This window comes from Egretta garzetta, unplaced genomic scaffold (genome assembly GCF_000687185.1).
Source record: "Egretta garzetta isolate BGI_Z169 unplaced genomic scaffold, ASM68718v1 scaffold23, whole genome shotgun sequence".
NCBI classification, from domain to species: Eukaryota; Metazoa; Chordata; class Aves; order Pelecaniformes; family Ardeidae; genus Egretta; species Egretta garzetta.
The window spans coordinates 3,164,270-3,188,650 of NW_009259237.1; the positions used below are offsets into that span (position 1 = coordinate 3,164,270).

Sequence of the window (24,381 nt, forward strand, 5' to 3'; positions counted from 1 at the left end):
ACAGTGTTAAATTTTATTCCAGGAACCAGACAGTTAATTTATTTCCTTAGACATGCACATGAGCCAGAGTGCTGTGCTGGGTTAGACTGAAAGCAGAGGAAACACTGATAGAGCAGCTTAAGGTTCAGCACGGTACATTTATTGAGTATATTTGCACAGCTATTGAAAGTTTTGAGATCTTACACCTGAACAAGCTGGGCTGTGGCTTAAACCTTATCCCCATTGCTGCCCTTTCTCTGTGAAGTCTGAAAAAGCAACACGCCAGCTGCTGTTTGGCTCTGCCGCGCGTATGGGGGAAGGTTTGCCAACGATGACAGGGTGCAGGGAAAACAGGGTACAAAATTTTAATGGGCTGCTCTTTAATGTAGTGAAGCATTTTTTTGGTAATGAAAACAAAACATGAATTTTGAGGCCTTTGTGCAGTGCCCTGAGCTGTATTTCTTCACCAGCGAAATTACTGCTGGGGAAAGAAACTTGCAGAGTGTTGAAAGACTTAACTGCCACCCCAAAAACAGAGTGATGAGTAGTTTAAGGATTTATTTAACATTTTAGGGGGCTGCTATGTTCCAAGAACCAACTTCACTGCAGCCTGTTGTAACACTGTGTGCCAAAAGCGTTCCTGCTTCTTCCTTCTTGCCACTATAAACCATACCTGTAGAAAGTCCATCAGAAAATGCAACACTGAGAGCAAAAAGTGAACTCAAATGGTAGCTTCAAAACAAAAATTCACCTGACAGGGTTACTCATCATGTATGAAGCCATGGAAAAGAGCACAGCGGCCGGGGGCAGCACCACAAGCCCCACTGGGACCTGATGCGCTCAGCAAATGGGTCTTGGGTGGCCAGAACAAAATGCTGCACGCCGAAGTGTGGACGCAAAATATGCACAGGCTGTCAGAGAGCCAGGAAGTCAGCAAGTGCGAGGGGATGGGAATGGTTTTGCACTGCGTAAACTTGATGTTCAATCAGAAATTAGGTACCAACCTGGCTGGCAGCCTCAGGAAGCTGCTTCCTCCAGCGCCCTGCCATGTGATGTGAGTCAAAGTTGTGGGGAGCAGCTGCAGCTCTCAGATTGGGCAGTTATCACCCCGAAAATGGTTGTTTTTATGAGTGTTCATGCTGCCTGGTACTGTACTGGTGAACAAGTTGCGTAATGGTATTTTCAGGAGGCACTTGCTTATGGCACACAGGAACGGTGCTTCTAGTGATGTTTGTGAAGAGGTGGAAGGCACACGAAAACAGAGATGAGGCAAGAAGAGCTGCACTTGAATCCTACAGCAATGGGTGAGTCTGAGCAATGATCACTTCTTCAGCATTCCCACCTTTTGCACGAGATGCTTCACTTACTAATCTAGTAACACTCTCAAAATTTCTGTACAAGATTTAATTTCCAGACAGGGAGCAGACTGAGCCAGGACCAATCCAACTAGCTGCAAACCCAAGGATGGCACGCTTGCCTTTCCATTGCCTCCACCTCCCTGGCCAGGTCCCGCTGTGCTCATACCATCTTCCCAGTGCACAGCTCTTCCCAGCCGTCTGTTTCTCCTCCTCAGTTGCTCTGTCCCTCCCAGCAATGTGCTGTTCCCTACCGCCCAGCCACCGCTCTGCAGTGCTGCCCACCCCGACCCTCGCAGGGCCCCTGCTCCCGGCCACCGCTGCATCACATCCCTGAGGAGCAGAGCCACATCAGGCCTCCAGCTTAGTGGGTCTCGCTGGCACCTTGAGCCCCAGCTAGATGCTCTTCCCTGCTCCTCCCAACATCCAGAACACAACCTGTTGATCCTATTTCTACAATTTCTTTGTGCTTCTGTTGTTTCTGCTAAAGGCTTTTACATTTTCAATAATGTTTCGCCAAAATGCCGAGGGGCGAGTTTCTAGCTTTGTACCAATTTTACTATGATATTAAGATCTCCTTTTATTAGATTAAAAACAAACAACGCAGCCAGCCAACCCACAAGGACAAGAGTGCCAGTAAATTCTTTTCTTAGTTTCTTGGGCAGGGGAGGAAGCCATGTGCTGTGTGCAAGTACCTACAGACAGCTGCTGCTACTACCCACACCCCCCCTGTAACACTTGCAACCAATTTTCTACCACGCAAGGTTCCTGCAGTGCCTGTTGAGATGGGAGCACAGAGCAGGCCCACAGGGCAGTGACTCTAGCCCCCAAACTTGGAGCACACCAGCTCTTTCATAAACTCACCCAACTTCATCTTAGAAGCAGCCAGGGCTTTTTGCACCCCAGCTCCTTTGGAGCACCCTTGGTCTTCCCGAGATCATCACTGAGCACAGCCACAGCTTTGCACATCACACACCTGCTGTTGGGGGGTTTAACGGCACACAGGGACAGGAGAGTTTGGGTGGGGGGTGTGTGTGTGCTTTCTGGTTTGGGGCCAGTTTAGCCATTTTATTGACAGCACTCTTTTTGAACAGGAAACTGAAGTTCTTTCTTCATCTGGTTTCAGGGGCTTTAAGAGGAGCACCCAGTATTGTGGGACCTGTGGGACAGCCAGCAGCTGGGGCTGCAGCAAGCACAAGCAGAGCCCTCTGCTCCTGAGCCCCGCAGCCAGGGGGGCTGCTGCGGTCCCGTCCCCCCTGCACACCCACCCAGCCAGTGCAGCAACGCCGCGTAAGTAAAACTCTGTATCACAACATTGCACTAAAAGTATTAATTTAAGTAATTACATGATTAATATTTAACTGTTCAGTGATATTTTTGTCATTCATAATTTAGTTGTTTACATTTATTAAAAATTGATTCTGTAGACACTTTTTCTGCCCAATGTCAAATCAGCAGGGAGTGCACATTTCAGCAAACTGTCATTAAAATGTGTCTCTTTCCTAATTTTATGGGAGGAGAGGGGAAGAAGAAAGAAATGCCTGACTGTGGGTCCTGCAAGTGCGCAGGTCTGTGTTCCACTCGGTGCCCTCCCCTGTACCCGCCACTCCTCCGTGCACCCTCCTGCTCAGCACAAACGCACAGCGAAGCTGACGCGAGCTCTGCAGCTCTCCCTGCGTTTTATACAGCGGCTGTCAGTTGTACTTGGCTGTTGGGCCTTGCTGGGGAGCTGGAGGAGGAGGCGGCAGCAGTTGTGGGAAATGCCGCAGAGAGGAGGAAAAGGGTTGTTTACAGCCGGGACACCGAGCATGACCTGGAACTGCCCCACGGGACACGTTAGCAAAGCATCCCAGGCGTATGAGCAGAGTCCAGTCATTGCTGCCGAGCACAAACAGCACTGCTTATCTCTTAGATATTTGCTCAAGGTGGGTAGGGATAGATACTGTTATCTGCTTGGAAGAGAAAAAATGCTGTGAATTGGAGTAGAGGTGCTTGAGAGACTCGAGCGCCTTACACTGTGGCTGGCACTGCTGCCCACGGAGCTGCGTCTGTTGTAAGTCTGTTACTTGTCCCATTGCAAGAAAGTAACTGATGGAAAAGCAAAGCAGAAAGCAGATGGAAGGGCTGTGCCCTACCCAGTGCCAGTGTGCCCGGAGCCGGCTCTCGGCTGGCACTGCAACATCCCAGCTGCAGCATCATGGTCTGGGGTGGGCAGTGTATGGTGCTGCTGGATCTTTACAGTAGTGTTTTTTGGATTTCCATCATTTTTACTCTAAAACTGATTGAGTTTGTGCACAAGTTCCCAGCAAAGAAAACTGTAACGGAGAAAGCACCTACAGCTGCTTTCCCCAGGGAGGTATATTAAAACACCCAACCCATCCAAAAAGCAGGCAGGGCTGGCCAGAGGAGGACAGGGATAACCCAGCTGAGCATCAAACGGGTGTCTTCTGCCTTCTGGCCTGATGGTAGTTACGAGGGAGAGACATTAAGACGTTGTCTCTGCCAGGACACATGCTCACTCACGCCCTGTACAGCAAGGAACGTGGCTAAAGGTTGCATCTAGCTGCAGCAGGTTTTCTGATCTGCCTCAATTTAAAACTTCAGCTATAATTAGCGTGAAAGTCCATAAACAAACCTCTGTTGTATGGTTATACCATACCTTCACACCCTGCTACCTGACCAGTGATTTTAAGTCCTTCTCCAATTAGGGGAAAATAGTGTTAAGGAGAGGCACTGTCTACAACGCACGTCTGTGCACACACGACCCAGCTGCGGTACGGTGCAGAACTCTGTGTAGGCTTCGCACTTAGGGCTCTGCCACAGTTTCCATTTTAAGCAAAGATAACATCTTGACCACCTCAGATTGCTTCAGGCATACACTTGGCTTGGAGGGTGTTTTAGCTGGGGAGAATTTTGTTTTAAGCATCTTTTAAACCTTTTATTTGTACAGTAATGGGGAAATGTGTGTGTGGGGAGAGTCGCGAGTCTTAAATTGGGGGTATAAACTGCTGCTCTGCAAACTACGAAATCCAAGCAGCCATGTGTGCTTTGGGTCCGGTTCATGTGCCTGAAGACACAGAGAGGTGCCCCAAAGAGGGTTTCTGAAATAAGCCAGCCCAAATCAGGTACTGGCTTCCAGTCCCAAATGGAGTGCAGGCATCAAGCCTGTGGTGTTAGGCAGCTCAGTCACCGCACCGCACGTGCTCGAGCCACCCTCCCTGCTGACTCCTCCTGCCACTCCTACACGAGCAGGGTGAGCACCCGCACTTGAGCAGGGCAGCCTCAGATGCCAGTGTCCTACAGGCACTGCCTGGCCCTGTACAGGCGTTGCTCAATCAATCCTGGTGGCACAAGTGAGCGAGCACAGATATTCAAAACTGACCTGCGAGAACCAAATGGAGATACTAAAGCCTGTAACCCCCAAGCCCCTCTCTCCGTTTTGAACAAGAGCATCAAGTAGTACAGTCCGATCTCAGCAGAGGGATGGAGGAAGTAACTCACAAGGTAATAGGTTTATCCATCTCCAATTCCTATAACCTTCTGTTCCTGCCTTTCAACGCTGATCCTGGAATGCCATAGGAGTTTTTTGAGCCATATGCTCACTTTGCAGTGCTTTTGAAGGATATTACACTCATTAACTATTAAGCACCTGAAGGAACTGCAGGATCTATTACCTAGATTTAATACTTCATATTTTGCTGTTCAGGCTAGAATATCTATTTTGCAATAGATCAGAGCTAGTCTATATAGTATCAACATGTATTTTTAAAAGTCAATAATCCAGAAAGAACATTATCATCTACCATGCAGAATCATTCTTGGGGAGTTCTGGAGGGACTTTTTTTTTCTTTATTTTATACCATCACTAAAAACCAAAATTAGATATGTAAAGGATTTTGTAGTTAAAACAAAGGCATGGACAATTATGTTTTCAGTTCTCTGTTACTATCAATGAAAGTCCACTGAAGCAACAGGTAATAAAATCTACTGAGGTGGAAATTACCTATTATTTTTGAAATACCACAAAGCATTCAGGGTAAGGATAAGAGATCCTACTCCTCCTTCTCTTCTGCCTGTTGCTAACAGCCTATCTCCACACTTAAGACATGTCGGTGGGTGACTGACATATAATTTCATGGAAATACATATGTATTTTTAGATTTTGATATATGACACTTATTTTTTGATTTGCAGAGACAGTATTGCCTATACACAAATCAGCAGTTAAGACAAGAAATTGGAAACACTCAGCCCAGGCAGAGAAGCCAGTGTCTTTTCCTGCATTAAAACATTCTCTTGTAGTCAAGAGCCACTCTGGTCCTGCATCTGTGTGGCCAAGCATCCCATCAGGTCTTGAGGGAGGAGGAGTGGTCAAACAATTACAACAAGTAGACCAGTGACGAAGGGAATTTAGGCTCCCAGGAGCTTTCCTTTCCAGGCTTTTCAATTCCCACCAGGTTTACAAGGGTATTAACCCTAAGCCCTTCACCTCTTTGGCCACTCATCCCAAATTCATCAGCAGGGTGTTTGTTCCCCAGGGCTGGGCTTCTGCCACCCATCTCGCGGGGAGTCAACAGCTCAGGAGCAAAGCACTGCTTAGCGATGAGTAACGGTGGCAGAATCCAACCCTCCATCAGGCTAATGATTTTATTTTGCCTTATTAAAGTAGCGTTGGTATATTTTAGTGTGTTATTTTAACAGCTATAAAAAGACTTCACTAAACAAACAATTTCTAGTATGTTAATTGCTGTCTTACGAATCCTTTCATTGCATTTGGCGTATAACCACATTTATAGGCAGGATAAGTAGACACATACAGACAGAACGGCACTCATTCACTACACCCATCAGCATCCCACCACATTTATTTAAGTCTTCAGTCACGAAATGCATTTGCTGTGCTTAACAACAAAAAAAATGTAACTTTCAGCTACAGGTACAATTTGCATTTCTCTGTTAAAAGTTCCCTATGTGCCGCTGACATGGCTTCTTCATCCTTTGGAACAGGGACACTGACAAACAGCCTGCCATTATTTTTTGATGCTTAACCATACCATTTGCATTCATTTGGTCTGGCTGAGCTGTTCTGGAGTAACCATGACCAGAAGAGAGGCCTTGACCATGGTGGGTGTGCAGATGCACGGCAGCCCAGCGCAAGCAGAGAGGTTGCAGTCACTGTAGTTCAAGACAGGCCAGTTCTGCCACCCCTATTCCTAACAAGCAGCAACTACTCGGGGAGAGGGAGAAGGGCAGAGTCTGGCTGACTTGCATATTCTTAATAAAAGTAACCAAATAATATTACAATATAATATGAACCCTCAAAACACAGAACTTGGTAGCGGTAGGAGCTAAGTATTATCCTCTCAGTGAAATACGCCAAAGTCCAGGTAACTGCACGTAAGTTCATACATTGTAGGTAACACCTATCTATTTGGGAATTCCTCTCTTCATTTTAAATTGTTGAATTACATTTGAAGTTAAAGAAGCATGTTAGCTGGATCTCCAGTACTATCATTTTTTCCAGTACAAAGTGCAGGTTACTTCTGCTCTTCTTGTGCCTTTTACTTCATTCTAACTGAACTTTTGTCTAAATAGTTGGTGAAGATTAAAAATATTAATACAAATTTGTATTGCTAAAAGTACCCTATTTTTATTATGCCATTGTTGCTGCTGCTCTGATTTGAGCCCCGAGAGGGTTCTTGGCCCTTCATGTTTTCTCAACAGAGAATTAACACTAAATTTTGGCCATGAAAATCAATGCAGGAACAAAAATTCTTTCATTTAAAACAAACTCCTAAACTAGCCTTTTAGTTTCCAAAAGCATTCCCTAGTTTCCCAAAGGTCCCAATCCTGCAAGAACTGCATTTCAGTTCAAACTCTGTGGGAGTTGCGGGCACTCAACAGAACTAAGTTGTTAATACATGAGAAGATGCACAATTCAAATAAAACATTCCTGCCTATACAAGCCTTTTCTTGCTATTCCTTTAACCATCCCTTCCCCCTAAATCATGGTGCTATGAGGGCCCTGATGAGAACAGGGCGGCACCAAATGCCAGCTCTTTTGCTCCTCATGTACCTGCTGTAACTTCAAGTGGGAGCTAACTCAGTATTTTTACTAGGATTTTCAAATCTGACTAGATCTGGACATTACTTCCATTAACATCACCCTTGCACAACTGGGCATGCCAGGAGGTTGGAAAACATGCAGATACTAGTTTTATTTTAATATAAATGGGCTAAATCCTCGCTCATTGAAGTAAAGAGCGAAACTCCCACTGGGACTCAGTAAAGGCAGGGAAAATTTCAGGGTGCGAGTCTGGCCCTCCGCATCCTTTGCATGTGTGGGTGCTGTGAAACCAGTACATTTCAGTACACAGCAGGAGAAAGAGGGATGGATACTCAAGAGCTGCACCTTTTATAACGTGTAAATGGTGACAGCTAGCACATTCACTTTGGCACCTGCTGCTCATGCAAACAGCTAGAATATTTAATCTGCTCAAGCCACGGCCCTGTACTTCTGATCCCAGACATGCGAAAGCTGAGCAGCTTTTTCCTATGATTCTTTTATTTATTTCCAGATCCACAGGAAAAAGTTCCCAGGCATGGGCTGCCTGGGACTCTGCAGCACCACACTGTCTGGGATGAGCAGGAACACCAGGCTACCCTCGGTGCCCATGCCTGCCTCCGCTGCATCGGGACACTCTCTGCTGCTGTGAACAGGAATGATACCAGCCTCTCTGGGTAGGGATAAACCAGCTTTCTGCTTAAAAGACACTGTCTATGCTGCTTGGGCAGTTGGTTGGTACGCTGATTTGCTAAACCAGCAAAGCTCTTCTCTTGCTGAGAATCATAATATGGAAAAAAACGGCTTATCTTACATTCTTCCTCTATTTGCTTTTCCTGCAGCACATCCTTCTGTCTTCCAGTGAGTAAACTACACCAATTTTGCCCAGTCCCAGACTGTAATACTGTACACCTCCAGTACAGCTAACACCACCACTCGCCTTGGCGCGAAGACATTACAGGGAGTTACAGGCAGACTGTAACTGCTTATAATTCTCTACAAGCATATATGTGATTGAGAAGTTGCATCCAGTTCTATTCATATTTTTGTTATCATACTTAAAATGAATGAATGATGCTCCTGCTTAGTCTTTTGATTAAGCTGTACCAAATATATTTTTCCTGTCTGTTCACTTAAAGAAACTGAATACGTCAAGAACAATTTATTAAAAAGCTATTTTGAAGGGAAAACAACCACCAAAGCCCATATATCCACACCAAGTACGAAGACCTGTGTAACAGTTTTTGCTGGTGAGCTCGAACTGCTGGCAGACGAAAGGCAGAAGTGAAGAGGAATTTCCAGCAGGTTTTTTGTTACTGCAGCCAGAAAGCAGGGACAAAGAAGCAGCGACCCACTGACACGTCTGCTGGGAAGAGCACGGGACTTCCACAAAAAAGGGGGAAGCCCCTGTCTAGGAGCTACAGAGAGGAAACCTGCACCCAGGAAGGAGACAGCAATACACCTGATGCACAGAGGACACTTGCCCTACAGGACTGAGCTTCGCAAAAACTTTAAAATTATCAGAAAACTATTAACTGTTGGATTCTGATGAGATACTGAAAGCTGAACCTGGCTTTTCTATGTGACTGCGAGAGATTCATTCTTAAATACAATACTACGGTCATGGGTTTGATTCTGGTCCCAGTGAAGTCAAGGCCAAAACATCCTTTGATTTAATTGAAAGCAGAAGCAGGCCCCCGCTTTAACCCTTGCGTCTGCGAGCAGAATATAACTGGATGTGAACAGAAGAGGAAGTATGTTTGGAACTGGTTACAAATCCGTTAGTGATTTTTCTTCCCTCTCCTCTGTAAGATTAAAAAGTGGTCATTGAATTTTTTTCCTCATTCAACAGCAGTGTTAAGTACTGCTGGCCCAAATTCAGCCCTCATTCCCTTCCAGACAACCCCAGCACAAGCAGAGGACCCAGTTTCTCTATTGTCATCTACTGGTTCCCATGGAGTTCCACTAGCCAAATTTGTCTGTGAAGTAAGTTTTGCAATGGCAGAATTTAGGCAGCTGTCTGCCGGAAGGCACACCACATTCCCCAAATGCCAAAGCTGCAGCCTTTGGAGTAAATTGTACTGGTCCAATTGTTGGCATAACACAGTATGACACCAAAGAGGTTAAAAAGAGTCCCTGGTTTTCATTGTCCGCTGTCTCAAGAGAGAGAGATTTGCTGCTGCAAAAGCATCTACCAGATCTAAACGCATTACCTGCAGCACTGGTAGCATCTGCACTCCATTAGGAGAGAGGCGTAACGGGAGCCTGCCCTTTGGACTGGGATTCCTTCAGCGTTTCAGCTTTACGGTGCAAATCTCAGTTTCCAATGCTTGCCAACTGATCCCTTCTGAGTCTGACCAAGAGTAACGGTGCAAATGCTGCATAATAGCTTCCCAGCATCCACGTGCAGGACTCCTTTCAGGTTTTGCTTTATGTGGTCCTCAGCAGATAAAAAAGCAATTTTAGCCTTTGAATGCATACCATACTGCAGCAGAGTGAAATCAACACAGTACAGGTGAACACCGAAATACCTCTGCTCAGCTATCTGTCCTGGTGCCCAGCTCTGACAGGCAGGCAGTTGTCACAGTGACTGCATCAATAAGGAATGCAATCGTGCATGCATGCAAAGCCAATAGCCATCCTGCCTGGCAGAGTTTCAAGCAAGAGCAAATCAGGTAAAAACAAAAACCAAAGCCCTCTGAAATGTTTACAGGGGTCACTTCTTTTTTAAGCATCAAAAGATTGAAGTACATGCTGATCACAGCAGATGAGGTGAAGGAGTAGGCAGTTTGGTGGACAGAGCACGGGGATATGAGTTTGTAACTCTGGAGTTTAATTCCAGCTCTGCAGCTTCTCGCAGCTATGAAATTGGGTTAGGAGAGCCACCAACCTAGTCTAACTCTATCAATGGAGTTATACTGGGGATGAGAGTGACTGACAATACCTACCTGCTTCAGTCACCAGATGATGCATTTATTGTCAGTACAGCACGAGGGAACAAGCTGATGTGCTGTAAGGACTAGGTATACTCATCAATTTATTACATTTCATGTAACAGAGAAACTTGGCAAAGTCAATGTAGCTAGCAGCAGCATGGGGCACAACCTGTGCAAGCTACAGCCTGGCATCCTCCACACCATCTTGTTCCTCTGTGCTCATAAGATCTGTCCTCCCTTATGCTTTCACATATGAATCCTGTGTTTGCATGCCTGGGTATTTCTTCTATTTAAATATGCACTTTGTTCTTAAAGATTTTATTAACCCATGAATAGATTAATTCTGATTTCAGTTATACAGATGCAAATTTGGAGTAACTCCTTCAAAACCAGTGGAGTCATCGCTTTGGGAAGGCCGTCTGACCAGGAAAGGTACGTGCACGCGCCTGTAAGCGCACGATGCTTTGTCTTCATTTGCCTGTTGGTTTTATGCCTTCAGATGTTCTTGAGACTGAGTATTGCGGACACCCAGCAGAAGCATCTTGCCACAATGTTCAGGTTCTCCTAACTCCTCTCCACACATCACAACAGCATACATCCCTGGTATAACTCCACAGAGGTCAACAGGGTGACATTAGGGATTATTTTGGCCAGGTTTATTGTTAGGGCAGTTTTTAAAAGAACAGGGCTTATTTTGTTTCCATTTAAGCTTATGGCAAAACTCTCATTGACTTCATTGGAAGAGAGATTTGGCCCAACACACCAATATCCAAACCACCTCCATTTATTTCAGTGAAAGTAGGCAAGGAATTAATAAGGTCCAATGTATTTTTAAATCTTAGATTTCATAAATGATCACAAGCATGTAGGTCACAATATATACACAGAACGACACCTACGACAACCACCAGTGGGATCATTAAAATAATTAAGTTAGGCCTAGAGACAAATTCATTTCATAACATGTTCCTTACAAAACAGATACGCCCTTGCTTCATAATCTAGGGAGTGTGTTTTATAAACTTCCTAAGCAGTTCATGAAACATCCCCCTAAGCAGACCAGGTCCACTTGCCATTGCAGGGTTTTTATAAATCAGAAGTTTATAAATCAAAAGACAAACACCAGTGACATGTATTCAAAGACCAAATATGAAGAGGTAATGCCTTGTCTGCTCCCCTGGTATGGTGGTTAGCTGTGACCTCAGGACACGATTTCCAGTACAAAGCTACCAAATCCGCATCTTTACATAACTCCTCTCCATGTGATGAGGGAGCTGGATGCACAGCACACGAAGAAGCAATCAATAAAGGAGATTCCCCTTTCCTTTAAGTGTAAAGCTGCTACAACTGTGAACCTGAGCACAGGCGCAGCACTTTACACCAGCACATAAAAGCAGGAGACAGGTTGCTTCTACAGTATCCTATGGGAGTGGTTTCTGAAAACATGCTGCTAATGTTTTTTCATGTTGCTGCCCTGAAAATAACTGCTGAAAAACACTTAAATTGTGCTGCTGGCACCAAAGTGCCCTGTCAGGTGAGTGGTAAGCAAAAATAGCAATGAAACAAATAACAAAGTACTTGACCAACTAACCTCAGAAACTGCTATAAATATAGAGTGCTAAATGGAAAAGAAAAAAAAAAGTTGAATTTTTGGTCTACTTGTCTGCTGGTTTTTCTTTGTGAGTTTTAATAAGCCAGACTACTTTTCAACCTGTTGTAAGCAGGAAGGGTGGGAATTAGTAATGTCCTAATGTAACTTGGCTACAGTCATGTTATCATTGCAGAAGAAGAAAGGGAAGAGAAGAAAATGAGACAAGCTCAGCTGGGTTTTGCACTGAAGGTACTGGAGGGAGGCACTGTTCAACATTCATCTTCTGGACTCTCCTCAGAGGCCGTAAGTGACATCCCCCCCTGACCATGGCCAGGCTGCGCGAGGTGCATGGAGGTTCCCGATCCTCCTTTTGACTAGCTGAGCCAAGTATTAGGATAAGAATGTGCATTTTTCTCAAATTCAGATTTTTTGAACAGCCTGTGCCAGGCATAGCACCACAGCCATAATTTTATTTCTGCAAGTCAAATGAGTGTTGATTTGCTGTTTTCCCCTCTCCATGACTATCTTGGTCTGCCCTTTCCTAGATGCCGTAACACCCGTTTATGCCTAAAACTCCACACAACCCAGGCTGTAGATGTATACAGAGAAACAATAATTTCTGAAAAAGTGTTCATCAGACTAGCTAGGCAGTATTTTCTTGTCTATTTCATCAAATATTCCCAGGAAACACACAAATAATTTATTCATCGATGGGGCCCAATCTCAGTACCCAATTACAGTTAAGATTTGTGCTCCCAAAGAATAAACTCTCTGCTTTCCTCTCCAGAGCCTGCGGGCAGTCCCCAGGCAGTGGCTGTGCTGGGCAAGGCAGTGGTTATGAAGTCCAGTAAGGAGTAAACACCTTTATCACAGCAGACAGCTCAGCTCTGTTGTGGCTCCCTACGTGCCAGTTAACAGGAGATCCTGGAGAGGTGGACACAGACAGGTCTGAAGAATCAGTTTCCTTATAAATTCCTTCCCTCCTATCTCCCCATGGCACTGGAGTGAAGGGTTAGGGTTACAGGGACTATTTTCCTTTACCACCAAAGCTACTGCTCCAGCTGTGCAACAACAGCCCTGGGTAATGTGGGGAAATCTGCAACCGTGGTGTGCTTCCATGGGCTCTACCAGGCCCTGAATCCAGGACTTTTTGCCATTAGTGAAAGCTAGAGACAGGGCATCTAATGTCATCATTGCCAGCTGTAATTACATCCCTGTTACAGACTACTTTTATTTTCCATAAAGGCCAAGCCATGTGCCTCTCCTCTGGTACAGGCCATGCCCTGCCATAGTGGCTCTGGCCAGTCTGCAAGAAGAAATGGTTGCTCACCTCCACCCGCTGTGCTCTGCCCCACATGCTGACCAGGAGCTGTGCTGGATGCGTCCCAGCAGCAATGCACGTCTGCCCATAGGAACGAATGCTTCACACCTCTCCCAGAGCTTATCAAAGCGCTGCATGGACTTGTGTGACCTCAGCTGTGCAGCGCCTGTACAAAACAGCAATACTTGGCTTTGCAGATGGGGGAAGACTGGTTCATTTTACACTGTCTGATTTGGCAGCCTGGCAATGGGAGTTTCTTCACTTGCTCCAGCTCCCACTCTGGTAAGCACAATGTCCATAGGCAGACTGGGGGGAGACAGGGGGTAGGAAGGGGAAAGGCCCTTTACAAGGGGTTTTTTCCTTAAGGCTTCTGCTGGTCAAAATTTCCTTGGAAACTAAAGAGCGACTTCCCCAGTCAAAAACCAAACAAGAAAAATTCAAAAGATTTATCTCTAAATTGCAGGTGCATGAAATGAAACTGAAAATTATTTTAATCTCCATGAAAATTCTTATGTTAATTCAGAAAAGGCGCTGCATATAACCAAAACCTCTGGGTTTCGGCTCCTTTCCTTGTTCTCATCTGCAGCATACACCTGATTGCCTTAAACAACAGCAGAGCCCCAGGGGAGCCCTGGCAGGCTCACCCCTCCCTGCAGAGCTGCCACGCTGGTGTGTGGTGTCATTATGTGTGCGCAGTGCTCATGCACCATGCCCATAACCTGCATCTCTAAGCATTTGTAACATGCAGGAAAAACACTTGCTCCTGCCTCTTCAGGTGTTTTGCTTTAAAGTCTGTGTATGGTTTAAATTCACAATACCTATTAAAATTAATGAGCTCTCCGTTGCAGCTCACATGCAGGTGCATTTTGTAGCGCTTTGCCTGAATGCAGGCTGCTGGCTCTGACTGGGAAACTCTTTGCCTTTTGGATAGTGTACAACAGTTCATAACGCACAAGTGTCAGAGCCTGGTGTCACCCCACAAACAGGGTTCTCAACAACTGATCTGAGTGGGTGGAGTGGTACCTTATGAAGGGTGAAATGTGCCATGGCAGCATGCTCGCCTATGTCCTTCACTGTGCTTAAAACAGTTGGGTGTGCAGGGATGAGGGAGAGACTGAAGAGGGACAAGACACTACGCAGATGCTGGGGGTGTGAGCAGCGTGGAATGGCAGTGGCATGGAGAGGTTTGGGAAACACTTAAGTCAGGATGAACACTACTGATGCTGCAGTGGTGCAGGTCTGCTGCAGCATGGGGTTGGCAGAAGGCTATGCTGGCCCAGGAGAGCTGACACTGCTTCTGCTCCAGACTGGGATCCTGCCCTCAGATGTGCTGTGCCTTTGCAGTCACCAACAATCTGGTTGTGAACAAATCTGGTCTTCACTCCACTTAACCTGTCTGGAGTACAGATCTTGTTTAAGGACTGATTTGAACCTTAACTGCCAGCATGTGGTAAGTGACAAAATGTTTTTTGTCACTTACATTGTTTCAGGCAGTAACATCAATAACACAGATTTGATGGGAAATTAGCAAATAAGTTATTTTAAGAGTGACACTGGATTGATCCTACATGAGCAAGAAATGTGAGATGTTCTCGGGTATGCTAAATCTGGAGAATTACATATCCTACACATATCTGAATTAAGAATTTCCCTGCTCCCTCTCAAGAAGTGCAGAGCAAGATCCAGTACAGAGCCCTTAGTGTAAAGGATGATGTAGAAAATCTGCCTTGTAGTTGTTGGTGGCAGGTGTGTTTGAGCTTATTAAACTACCGTACCTGGCTGTACAGGGTCAGCAATTATGTTCTGTCAGGGACAACAGAGGGGTCCTAAAACTTGGAGAAGAGCATTCCCCTGAACTCAGTCCAGCTCTGTGTGGCTGCAGAAAAGGCGGGGGGAGAAGCAGAAGATCTCAGGTGTCAGTGCTGAGCTCCAGCAACCAGAGAGATGGGAGGTGCTGGAGGAAGATAGAGGAATTAAAACCCACACATGCCTATGGAATGGCTAGAATCAGAAGGTCATGCTTGGTAGGAGAGCTTGTCTGAGGGTGGGTCTATACAAGAATGACAGTTTGTTTTGACAAGAAACATTCAGAGGAGAAGACAACACGTGCTTTACAGGACTCCTTTATAAATCACCAAGAAAGTTCATGGGTTCAGAGGAAAGTTAGGCAGGGATATGCCTGGAAAACTCTACTATGTCTTGAACAGCTAAGGCCATTATTGTCTGAATCAGTTAATAAAGCCTGTGCTGGCTTTCTTTGGAGGACAGAGTCTCCAGAGAAGGGGGTGGTAAAGCTCAGGTGCCCCAAAAGCTGAGATCAGGACATGCATTATGTTAGCACTGGCTCAGCATGCCCTGGGCCGCAGGGCCAAAAAGCTCCGCTTTCCTGAAGAGGAAAGTCTGGCAGCAGAGAGGTCCCAAATGCAGCGTGCTGCAAACTGTCTGGGGGAGGCTCCCTGGGGTCTGTGCACCCACACCATTCCCACCTAGATGTTGTCGCTTCAATTAAAATTATTCCTGCTCCCTTTTGTCACATGACTAACACCACGGAAAGCACGAGCTTTTATAAATACATTTTGAACAAAAGAGCATACTTATCTTTAATAGAGGGTTATACAATAAACACTAATTAACTAAGAATGTAAGGTAAACACATTTACCTTTTATAGCAGTACAACTCACAAAGAGCTCACAGCAAGTCTCCGAGTTAAAAACACTATTCAGGGCTGTGACAAGAACAGGCTTCTGATGGAAAATCTTCTTCTGCTTTGTAACAGAAATTCAAAGTGGTATCAAACTTTCCTTTGAAATCGAGAAGCTGGGGCTGTATGGGGATTGGGAACTTCTTTTCCACTTGAAGTCAATGAGACGTCTGCTACTGAGTATGGAGGATCTGGTAACGTCTTTGGGTATTCCTGACTGCACGTTAGGAGCTCGGACTTCTGGTGTGGGTTTGTTTTTTAAATGTAGGAACTGTCTCACTCCCTTGGATAAATACAATTTGCAACTCACTTTATAGACGTGCTAGAGCTTTTGCGGCCTTTACGATCTGTCATATAAATCCATATTCAAGTGTCAATGTGTGAAGGAGCTGCTTTAGAGGTCCTCTGGGTGAAAACATGAATGAAATTTCTGGAGGAAATGCTCACAAAGATGAATAACTGGCTAAGTAGAAAAATGACTTTAGAAATAAGATGTTGATAGTAAGAGTCAACTGAGTTTTTTGGTTTGGGTGTTTTGGGTTTTTTTCTTCTTCTACCTGTAACTCACATCTACTAGAGTTGGGAGTTTTGGTGGGAGAACTTGCTGAAAATAAAACTAATCAAACTGAGCCTTGGATCCAGGTAAGACAACATCAGCCTCCTTGTACCTCCAAAGCTTGTTAACTTTAATGGCAATTTTGAGTACGTGCAAAAAGCAGCCTCAAGTAGCTATAGGAAGAGGGACTAATAATCTTATTTGAGACAATTTCCATGACCACTGTCATTATGCTGTTGTTGATCACAGTTTCTTTTGTATGTTTCTCATTTTCCTTGCCTTTCACCCTCTGACAGGCCAGCTTTCTTGTATGGTGTTTCATTCAAAAAGGCAACTGGAAAGGTGTGTAAGAGTAGCACGTAAGGTGACTGTGAGTGGCTCAGAAACCATCTTTGGCAGCGGCTGTTTAACTCTCTTCTTTGTCACACCAGTTGTGCACTACTCAAGCTTCCTCCCTTTTAGGTGAGAGAATTTATGTAGCCCATAAAAATTTACTGAAAAGAGGGTGTCTACCCCCTTTAATGCCTAATATGGCACCCTTTACTTATGCAAATTTAATCAATGGACAAATGCTCTTTTCACAGCAGCTGCACTAATACAAACAACATCAAAGGCTTTGTCAAAGTTGCTCTGAAACAACTCTGGGATCACCGAAATGCAAGATTTGGCCTCTGACTTCACATCACCAGCCATTCACTCGCGTGAGTAAGACTTCCAGAATTGGGTCTGTTCTCTCCCCAAATCAGAGCCAACCTTGTAACCTGGGAACAGACAAGCGGAGCCAGCCAAGTAGGCTGCGCACAGTCAATCCTAACACATTACAATAAGAAATGTATCACGCTGCCTGCTGTCAGGTGTAATTTATATCATACCAGAGGGGTGACTGGAGAGCAGGTATAGGCAGGAACTGGTCATACCTATACTTGCTCCTGCTGGGCCTGATCTGGCAAGCTGCTGGGAGCTCTTCCCTCCCATTGAAGTCAACATGAACGGAGTTTGTTCAGGACCTAACAGGATTGGGCCCCCTCAAAATACTACGGAAGGATAAACAGTATTTGATTTTTTTTTTCTCTTTTCCATTAGCATGTCATGTCTCTCTGTATGCATACCTTGATTGTATTTATACACATGCTCACAATCTGTATGTGTCCTTAAACATACATGTACAGTATACACTACAAGCTTACTTAGGGTTTTGGAGCACAGAGAAAGAAATAGAAATATTAGAAAGAAATATTCCCATGGCTCTCAGTTGTAGTGAGCACTAACTATTTTATGTGACTGGAGCTAAGATTTAGCAAAACGTTTCAGCATATGCTTATGTTTTTTTCTGAAATACAACCTACGAACTCCATTTCTTGGATCTGAAGCTTTTAAACTCGTGCTCAAACCAAGAGTTTAATATGCTGTCCAAAATAATCCAGAAAGCTCTGCGTGCGAATGAGTATGGCCATGCCTCTCTATGCGGTCATGCATGTTATCTCTGAGCATAAACTAACAGTGCTCTGGGATTACATCAAGATGTCTTGCTCAGAAAAGCTATCTCCTTCCTCCTGCACCTGTGAGAGACACGGGATTCCTCTCCCAGCCAGACCACTGCGAAGACAGTCTATGCCTTATGGAAGATACACACCAGGGCAGCAAAGCACCATCAGGAGCTCCGACCATCCCCACTGAAATAACTGCAAGTACTTTGCCTTAAACGGGAACGAGAGCAGGCCAGACTCAATGGGGGGGGTAACCAAGTCTACTATGCAGCGCTGCAGCAAAACAAAAACAAAACAAAACAAAATTTTAAAAAAAGGAAAAAATAATAAATTAAGGTGTAACCTTCAGCCAGCTTCATAATGTATGTAGCAATACGTCCTACTTGGGATGCTGGTGAAGGGTTATGTTTTGCTATAAAAATCTGTATGATTTACAGATCTCCTCCTGTAAGCTCTTACTCCAGCGAGAACTGAAGTTTGAGCAGCTGAAGAAGCATTCAAACCTTACGAGATAATACAGCCATACAAATGAAAGACAGTACACAGCAAAACATCAGGCAGCACTTGAGCTCTGGTCAGTCAGTGTTTTGTACTTTCAGTTTAAATGAAGTACAAAATCTGAAGAAATATGCTTTTGTTATTTATCAAACAGAAAAAAAAAGTTTTAGATCAGTAGTCTATTATCTTTAAATGAAATCTGTGAATTTATGTATATTCTCCTGGAGCTTCCATAACTGAAGCTTTTATTAAGTAAGTCTGATATGGAGCATATTTTAAAAATAGTGTCAGCAGTGATATTTTAAAATGTGGAAACAGATGTGCTACTCTATTACAAATGCTGAATCTTCTCTGTATTTTTTTTACACTATGAAGCATTTGTCTGCTTCTCTGTTATAAATCTCTCCCCACTGAACAGATTTCTTCTCTATGATTAAAGTAGTACCACACAGACATCATTAAACAGACACTGTCCAGAAAAATTACATTGTTTTGGCCTGACCATAAAATATAGATATTCTAATAATTGTTTCTTTTCCAGAGAGAATTTCAACAGCTCCCTTTCCTTGGAATGAAATCATGGCCATATGCTTTATGACATCAGAGGCGTTTCAAGGTGTCTCCATAAATGTCATTTATTGCTTGGGAACCTGCCAAATCTGTGCAAAAATCCCTAGTTCTTTTAAAGGAAAAATCTTCAAATGAAACTAGAGCTTTACATTGGTTGTCATACTAAAAAAAATAAATCTATCCCTTATGGAAATAGCGGCCACGCAGGCAGCAAAACCTCTCTGGCAACGAAAACTGCTGACCAGGGCTCTGGTTTGCTTTTGAGTCAATGGTGCCTCCTTTAACCAGTCTGCCAGGCACCCTGACACTGCACATCCACACCTTCTCTTAGTTACATGAGGCACTTACCCTCCTGAAAAATAAGCAGTCTGAATGACAAAAAGCTGAATTGGTTAACAGAGTGGTCCCTTCCACACTACCATCATAGGCCTGATGCCACCCAGGATCCCCATCCTTTGCGGTGCCCAGTACCCCATGGGACTGGGAGCCGGGCAAATCATAAAGACACTCTATGTCATACACACAAATATACTCTCATGCCACATCTATTTGTAATTTGGCATTATCTGGAGTCTACTCTGCGATAATACTGGCCAGATATAAGTAAGCCCTGCCAGACATGTCACCAACCTGTCCAGCACAAATCAGCTACCTTTAAGCATGCAAAGATTCAACCCAATCTGCAGCTGCAAGCAGACAGAGCAGGTCAGCCAGCCACTGCCCAAGGAAAATGACTGCTGACACTGAGGCACACAGCTACCACTTGAGGTTAGGATTTTGGCTGGCCGACAGAAGCATCCATTAGTCCCAGTGTAACAGAGCCGTTCTGTTCTCTTACGGCAGAAAAAAAGCCTTTTTTTCTCCCCCCCTAAATCTGAAAGAAAGAAGTTGCTTGGTACAGTTGGAAATAATCTAGGGCAGCACACCAACAGGTGCTTCAAATGTATCGGCAGAGGACAGAAGATGTTGAGAGAGAAAATGAATAGACTCTCTAAATAATACATAAATTTTACAGGCTTTTTTTTCTGTAGAACCCCAGTGAAGTTACTGTATAAATCGGAAACTGAATTATTCATAACTGGTGAATATATAATAAATCGTATTTCACATTGAAATATTCCTCACAGGTGCATGCCTCTTTCCATGCAATGAACATAAATGGGCAGTGAAGCCTGAAAACACCAAGGTCTTACCTGGAATCTGGATATTTTGTCAAGGTAGCCAGGCTGCTGGTGTACATGTGTCCTCCTACATCGATGTGCACGGGAGCGTTCGACTTGGTGAGTTGAGCTGGGAGAGGAATTCCTTGAGCAGCCAGAGGAGAAACTGGGGACCGTGTTAGAGACAGACGGGACATGCTTCTTCCCTCCTGCAAAGAGAAGGCAAAAAAGAACAGTTTCTCTTAAATGTAGCAGTGTGTTACCTTTCTTTCCAGTGTGATCACAGATCTAATCAGATCATTTTTGCATCTGCCTGATCACATATTCAGCTAACAAATTATTGCCACCACTGTAATTAAGTGTATTTGCATCATTTTCTTCAAAGTACCAGAGGGGAAGAGAAAGATGCTTATTAGCAATAAGAAATCAAGAAAAAAAATTTTCAAGGTGTCAGCCTCAAGGGGCATAAAACAAACTGCAAAATTCTAATTAAAGGTCGCGGGCTTATGTGTTAGATGTGAAATATCCCCTGACAAACGAATAACCAATTTGTGAATTGGGATTCAGGGGTTTTTGCAAGTTTGTCTCAGTAACGAGACACCTCTAAATTAGTCACTTCCTCAGTACCTAAGGCATTTAGTTTATACATGTAGTAAATTTCACATCAAACTAAGATCAATTTTCTGGTTTATTTTCAATAATTGTGAAATAAATGGATAATTTACAGTTAAGCCTTAATATTAGACATAAAGAACTTATTAATAAGCTTTCAAACTGAAAGCAATTAATACCTGGAAGCAGTGAAAACAGGAAGATACATAAACTGACCCATGCTTTCATGACAAGACGCGTTAGAAATTACAATCTGGCATGTGAAATTACAAATTCAACTATCCACCTAACGTTAACTGTCCTAAAAATATCTGAAAATAGTGAAATTTCTGAATTGAGTCCAACAATCTCCAGCTGACATACAAAGCAAAAAAATACTGAAACGTCTTAAAGATTAACAGGACAACCATAGCAAAAGAAAATTCCTCAATTCTCTTCTGTAAGAAAAGCACAGCTTATTCTGCATGAAACGTGTGTCTCAAAGCTGATTTCAGTTAAATCGGTACAGACGGCAAACATGTCAAACGGAAAAAAACCCTTCTATAAAAGTTTAAGAAAATGTCCATCCAGTCTCTCCCTCATGGGTGAAGCAACATATGCAAAACATTATAGCTGAAGACATTTCTGAATATAATCTAATTTTCTTGGTATTTTGTTCTGTAAGCATGCTACCAAGCATCCAGGCTCTTCCTTACATCTGACAAGCGCTTTACATGCAGCATTGCAAAGTGAATTCCCATTTCTCTCACATTACTTTGACAATGTTTCTTAGAAATCTAAAGCTGGTCTCGCCTTCCTCTTAGCAGTATTTTGCACAAGATGCCTGGCTACGCCACTCGATGAACATGCAATTAGCGACATTCTTTGAAAAAAAAAAAATTCTGAGCTATATAGAAAGGGATTGAAAAATCTTAATACATCTGGACAGCTTCACAAAGTCATCACAACATCTCCATTTACTGTATATCATCTTGGTTAGCTCCTAAGAATTTCCTGCATCTACAGCACAGAAATACATCACCCCATTATGAATCCACATCCTTTTCTCTTCGGAGGCTGGACAGACATCTGCGCTGAACACGAAGCAAATACCAACTCTGTCCTAGGACTTCTGTGTCAGCCGATGCAAAATTGGGCATTAACATTTTTACTACAGCACCACCTTCAAGGAAAGTGATTGAATCCTTTCATGACTGAAGACGTTGCTTTCTTGTTTCCCACAAGAGCCTGTTGTGGGCAATCTTCAGTAAATATGTCATATAGCATAAATAAAAGAACTAACTTTTAAAAACAACTTAATATGTAAGTACCTACAGTATTTTAGCGACGTGTTTACTGATCTGTGGGTGTCTCATCTGTCTGCCAACACAAAGATTTTTTTTTTTTTCTTACCAAAGAGCACTGTAAACTCATGTTCACTCTCTACTCCTTCACTTAAATGAAAGGGTCAGAAGATCCAGGCTGAATGTCAACCCAGCCTTTGTTCAGACCCCAACTACTATCACTAATGATAAAGGTACAGACCTCGCACGGAACAGAGCTGCCTTAGAAATAAATCTCACGCAGTTTCACAAAACAAGTGCCTAATTAGGGCTCATCTGCACCCCTTGCTACAATTTCCAAATGAAATCAAAGGACTTCCAGTCCTCTGTAAACGCGTCTTACATTTAACCATTTGTCTTGAAATACAGACTTCAATTTTAAAATATGCACAGATAGCTAAAGATCAAGTGATCTGAATCTATTTGTGCATATTTAAACACTGCTGCTATCTTAGGATTTTGTTTAATGTTAGTATACCAGTAAATTCCTTGATCTGTAAAGAGTCTGAGATTCTCAGTGAGGCCATACTCACACAGTAGATATTTAATTTATACTATTCACTGGAGGGACCTTTTGAACAATCCTCTGCTTTTGGCATCTCTCAGCTAGAGCATGTGTTGAAAAAACACTTAATTATAGAAAATCACTGGAAAGCTAAAATAGTTCTCAAACTTTTATGGCTTTTCATACTTACTGAGGGTGCCACTGGCTTTTTGGGGGAGGGGAGGAGAAGGGGAATTAAAACACGGGCTTTTCCCCCGGTTGGAGAGGATTCCTATTAAAAAAATGAATCCTACATTTTTACTAAAGTTGCAGAATTCAATCATTTTTGTATGAGCAAATTATCAAGAGGCATAATTGTTAAGCACTACATAAAGGGCACTGAAAACACTCCTATTGCTCAAAAAAAATAAATACCCCCTATTTCTTAAGGTACCGTAACCCTATTTCTAATGACTCCTTCCTCTGCTTAATGTAAAATGCAGCGAAAATTCATCACACTGAGTAATGTACTTATTTTATGCACAAAGCAAAATCCTAAATGTATTTATCCAGTGAAAGTCTTTATGCACATATTTTCTAATACTGATGTGAAAATTAAAACCTTAAGGGTAAATATCGCAGAAACACTAACAAACTTCATTTATTAAACCATGTAAAATAATCCTTGCTCTTTAGTTGCCTACAACAGGATACAGCATCCCAACCAGTGGCACAGGCAATAACCCTGCTCTAGTAAGTAACACAGGAACCTGCTGAAGGCAAAATCAATAGAGCCTGATTCCCAAATTATCTGAATATTTAGTTTTTCAAACATTACACACCAAGATCTTCCAGAGCCAGCTTATCTTTTTCTGCCTTTCTAAGCTAACTGCATAAGTACTGCTTGTAAAAACTATTTGCCCATGCAAAGTGAAATAATCACAATGCCATGCTCATTTACACACAAAATGATTTTGTGTCCCATTGTGCTCACAGTTGTTCAGCTCTCTAGGGGTGATTAAACTAGCTATGCTGCTACAGCTTGAGATGATTTCACTGAATCGTTTCTCCATGAAGTTGCTTCTTTGCTAAGCTGTTATTTTAACCATAAAAGGTAAACAGAAGGCAGTTGTAAGAGCTCCATTCAGCTCCGTGCCCAGGGCTATAACCCTAGGGCAGAGAATGCTGAAAGACTGCAGAATTTTCCAGGGTGTTGCCTTTCTTGCTCTAAAGCCTTCAGGAATACTGTTCATTTAATACACACTCTAGATGATACATTTCAGATCCTACTAAAAGAAAGACTTCAAAAGTGTAAGAACTTTTGGGCGGATGAAGCTTTCCCACCTCTGCACATAGCTCGGGGCCATGGTAACCAATACTGCTGTTGATGTTGGGAAAATACAGTAGAAATAAACTGCACAGAGCAGAGCAGACAGATAGGGACAAGGGAGGTGAAAGGTTGCAGGAAAGAAGCAGGCAGCAGTCTGGAAGGGATAACGAGAAAAAAGGGAAAAGAATGAAAAAGGAGGCGGCTCTGAAGGAGGGACAAAGTTAAATCAAGAAGCAGGCACTTAAAAGACTACAGATGGGAAGCAAGGCTAATTAAGGATGTAAAAGCGCTTTGTTTCTAAAGTTTATTGTTGCCAGGATAAAAATTAATTGAAACTAATGCTGTTATTCACTCGTGCAGTTTAATTCCTTCATGCACATTTAAGACGTGCAATGAAAACTGCAGGTTTAAGGA

The 24,381-nt window shown here is 43.4% G+C and overlaps 1 protein-coding gene across 1 annotated transcript in view; it reads right to left on the minus strand.

Moving 5' to 3' along the window:
* KCTD15 (potassium channel tetramerization domain containing 15) overlaps positions 1-21,870 on the minus strand; it is a 38,581-nt gene extending 16,711 nt beyond the window's left edge. The window contains exons 1-2 of the mRNA XM_009635919.2: positions 21,853-21,870; positions 20,253-20,428 (exon numbers count right to left, since the gene is read on the minus strand). Of these exons, the coding sequence (XP_009634214.1) occupies positions 20,253-20,428; positions 21,853-21,870 (194 nt within the window). The remainder of the gene's footprint in view (positions 1-20,252; positions 20,429-21,852) is intronic.
* Positions 21,871-24,381: the final 2,511 nt, after the last annotated feature.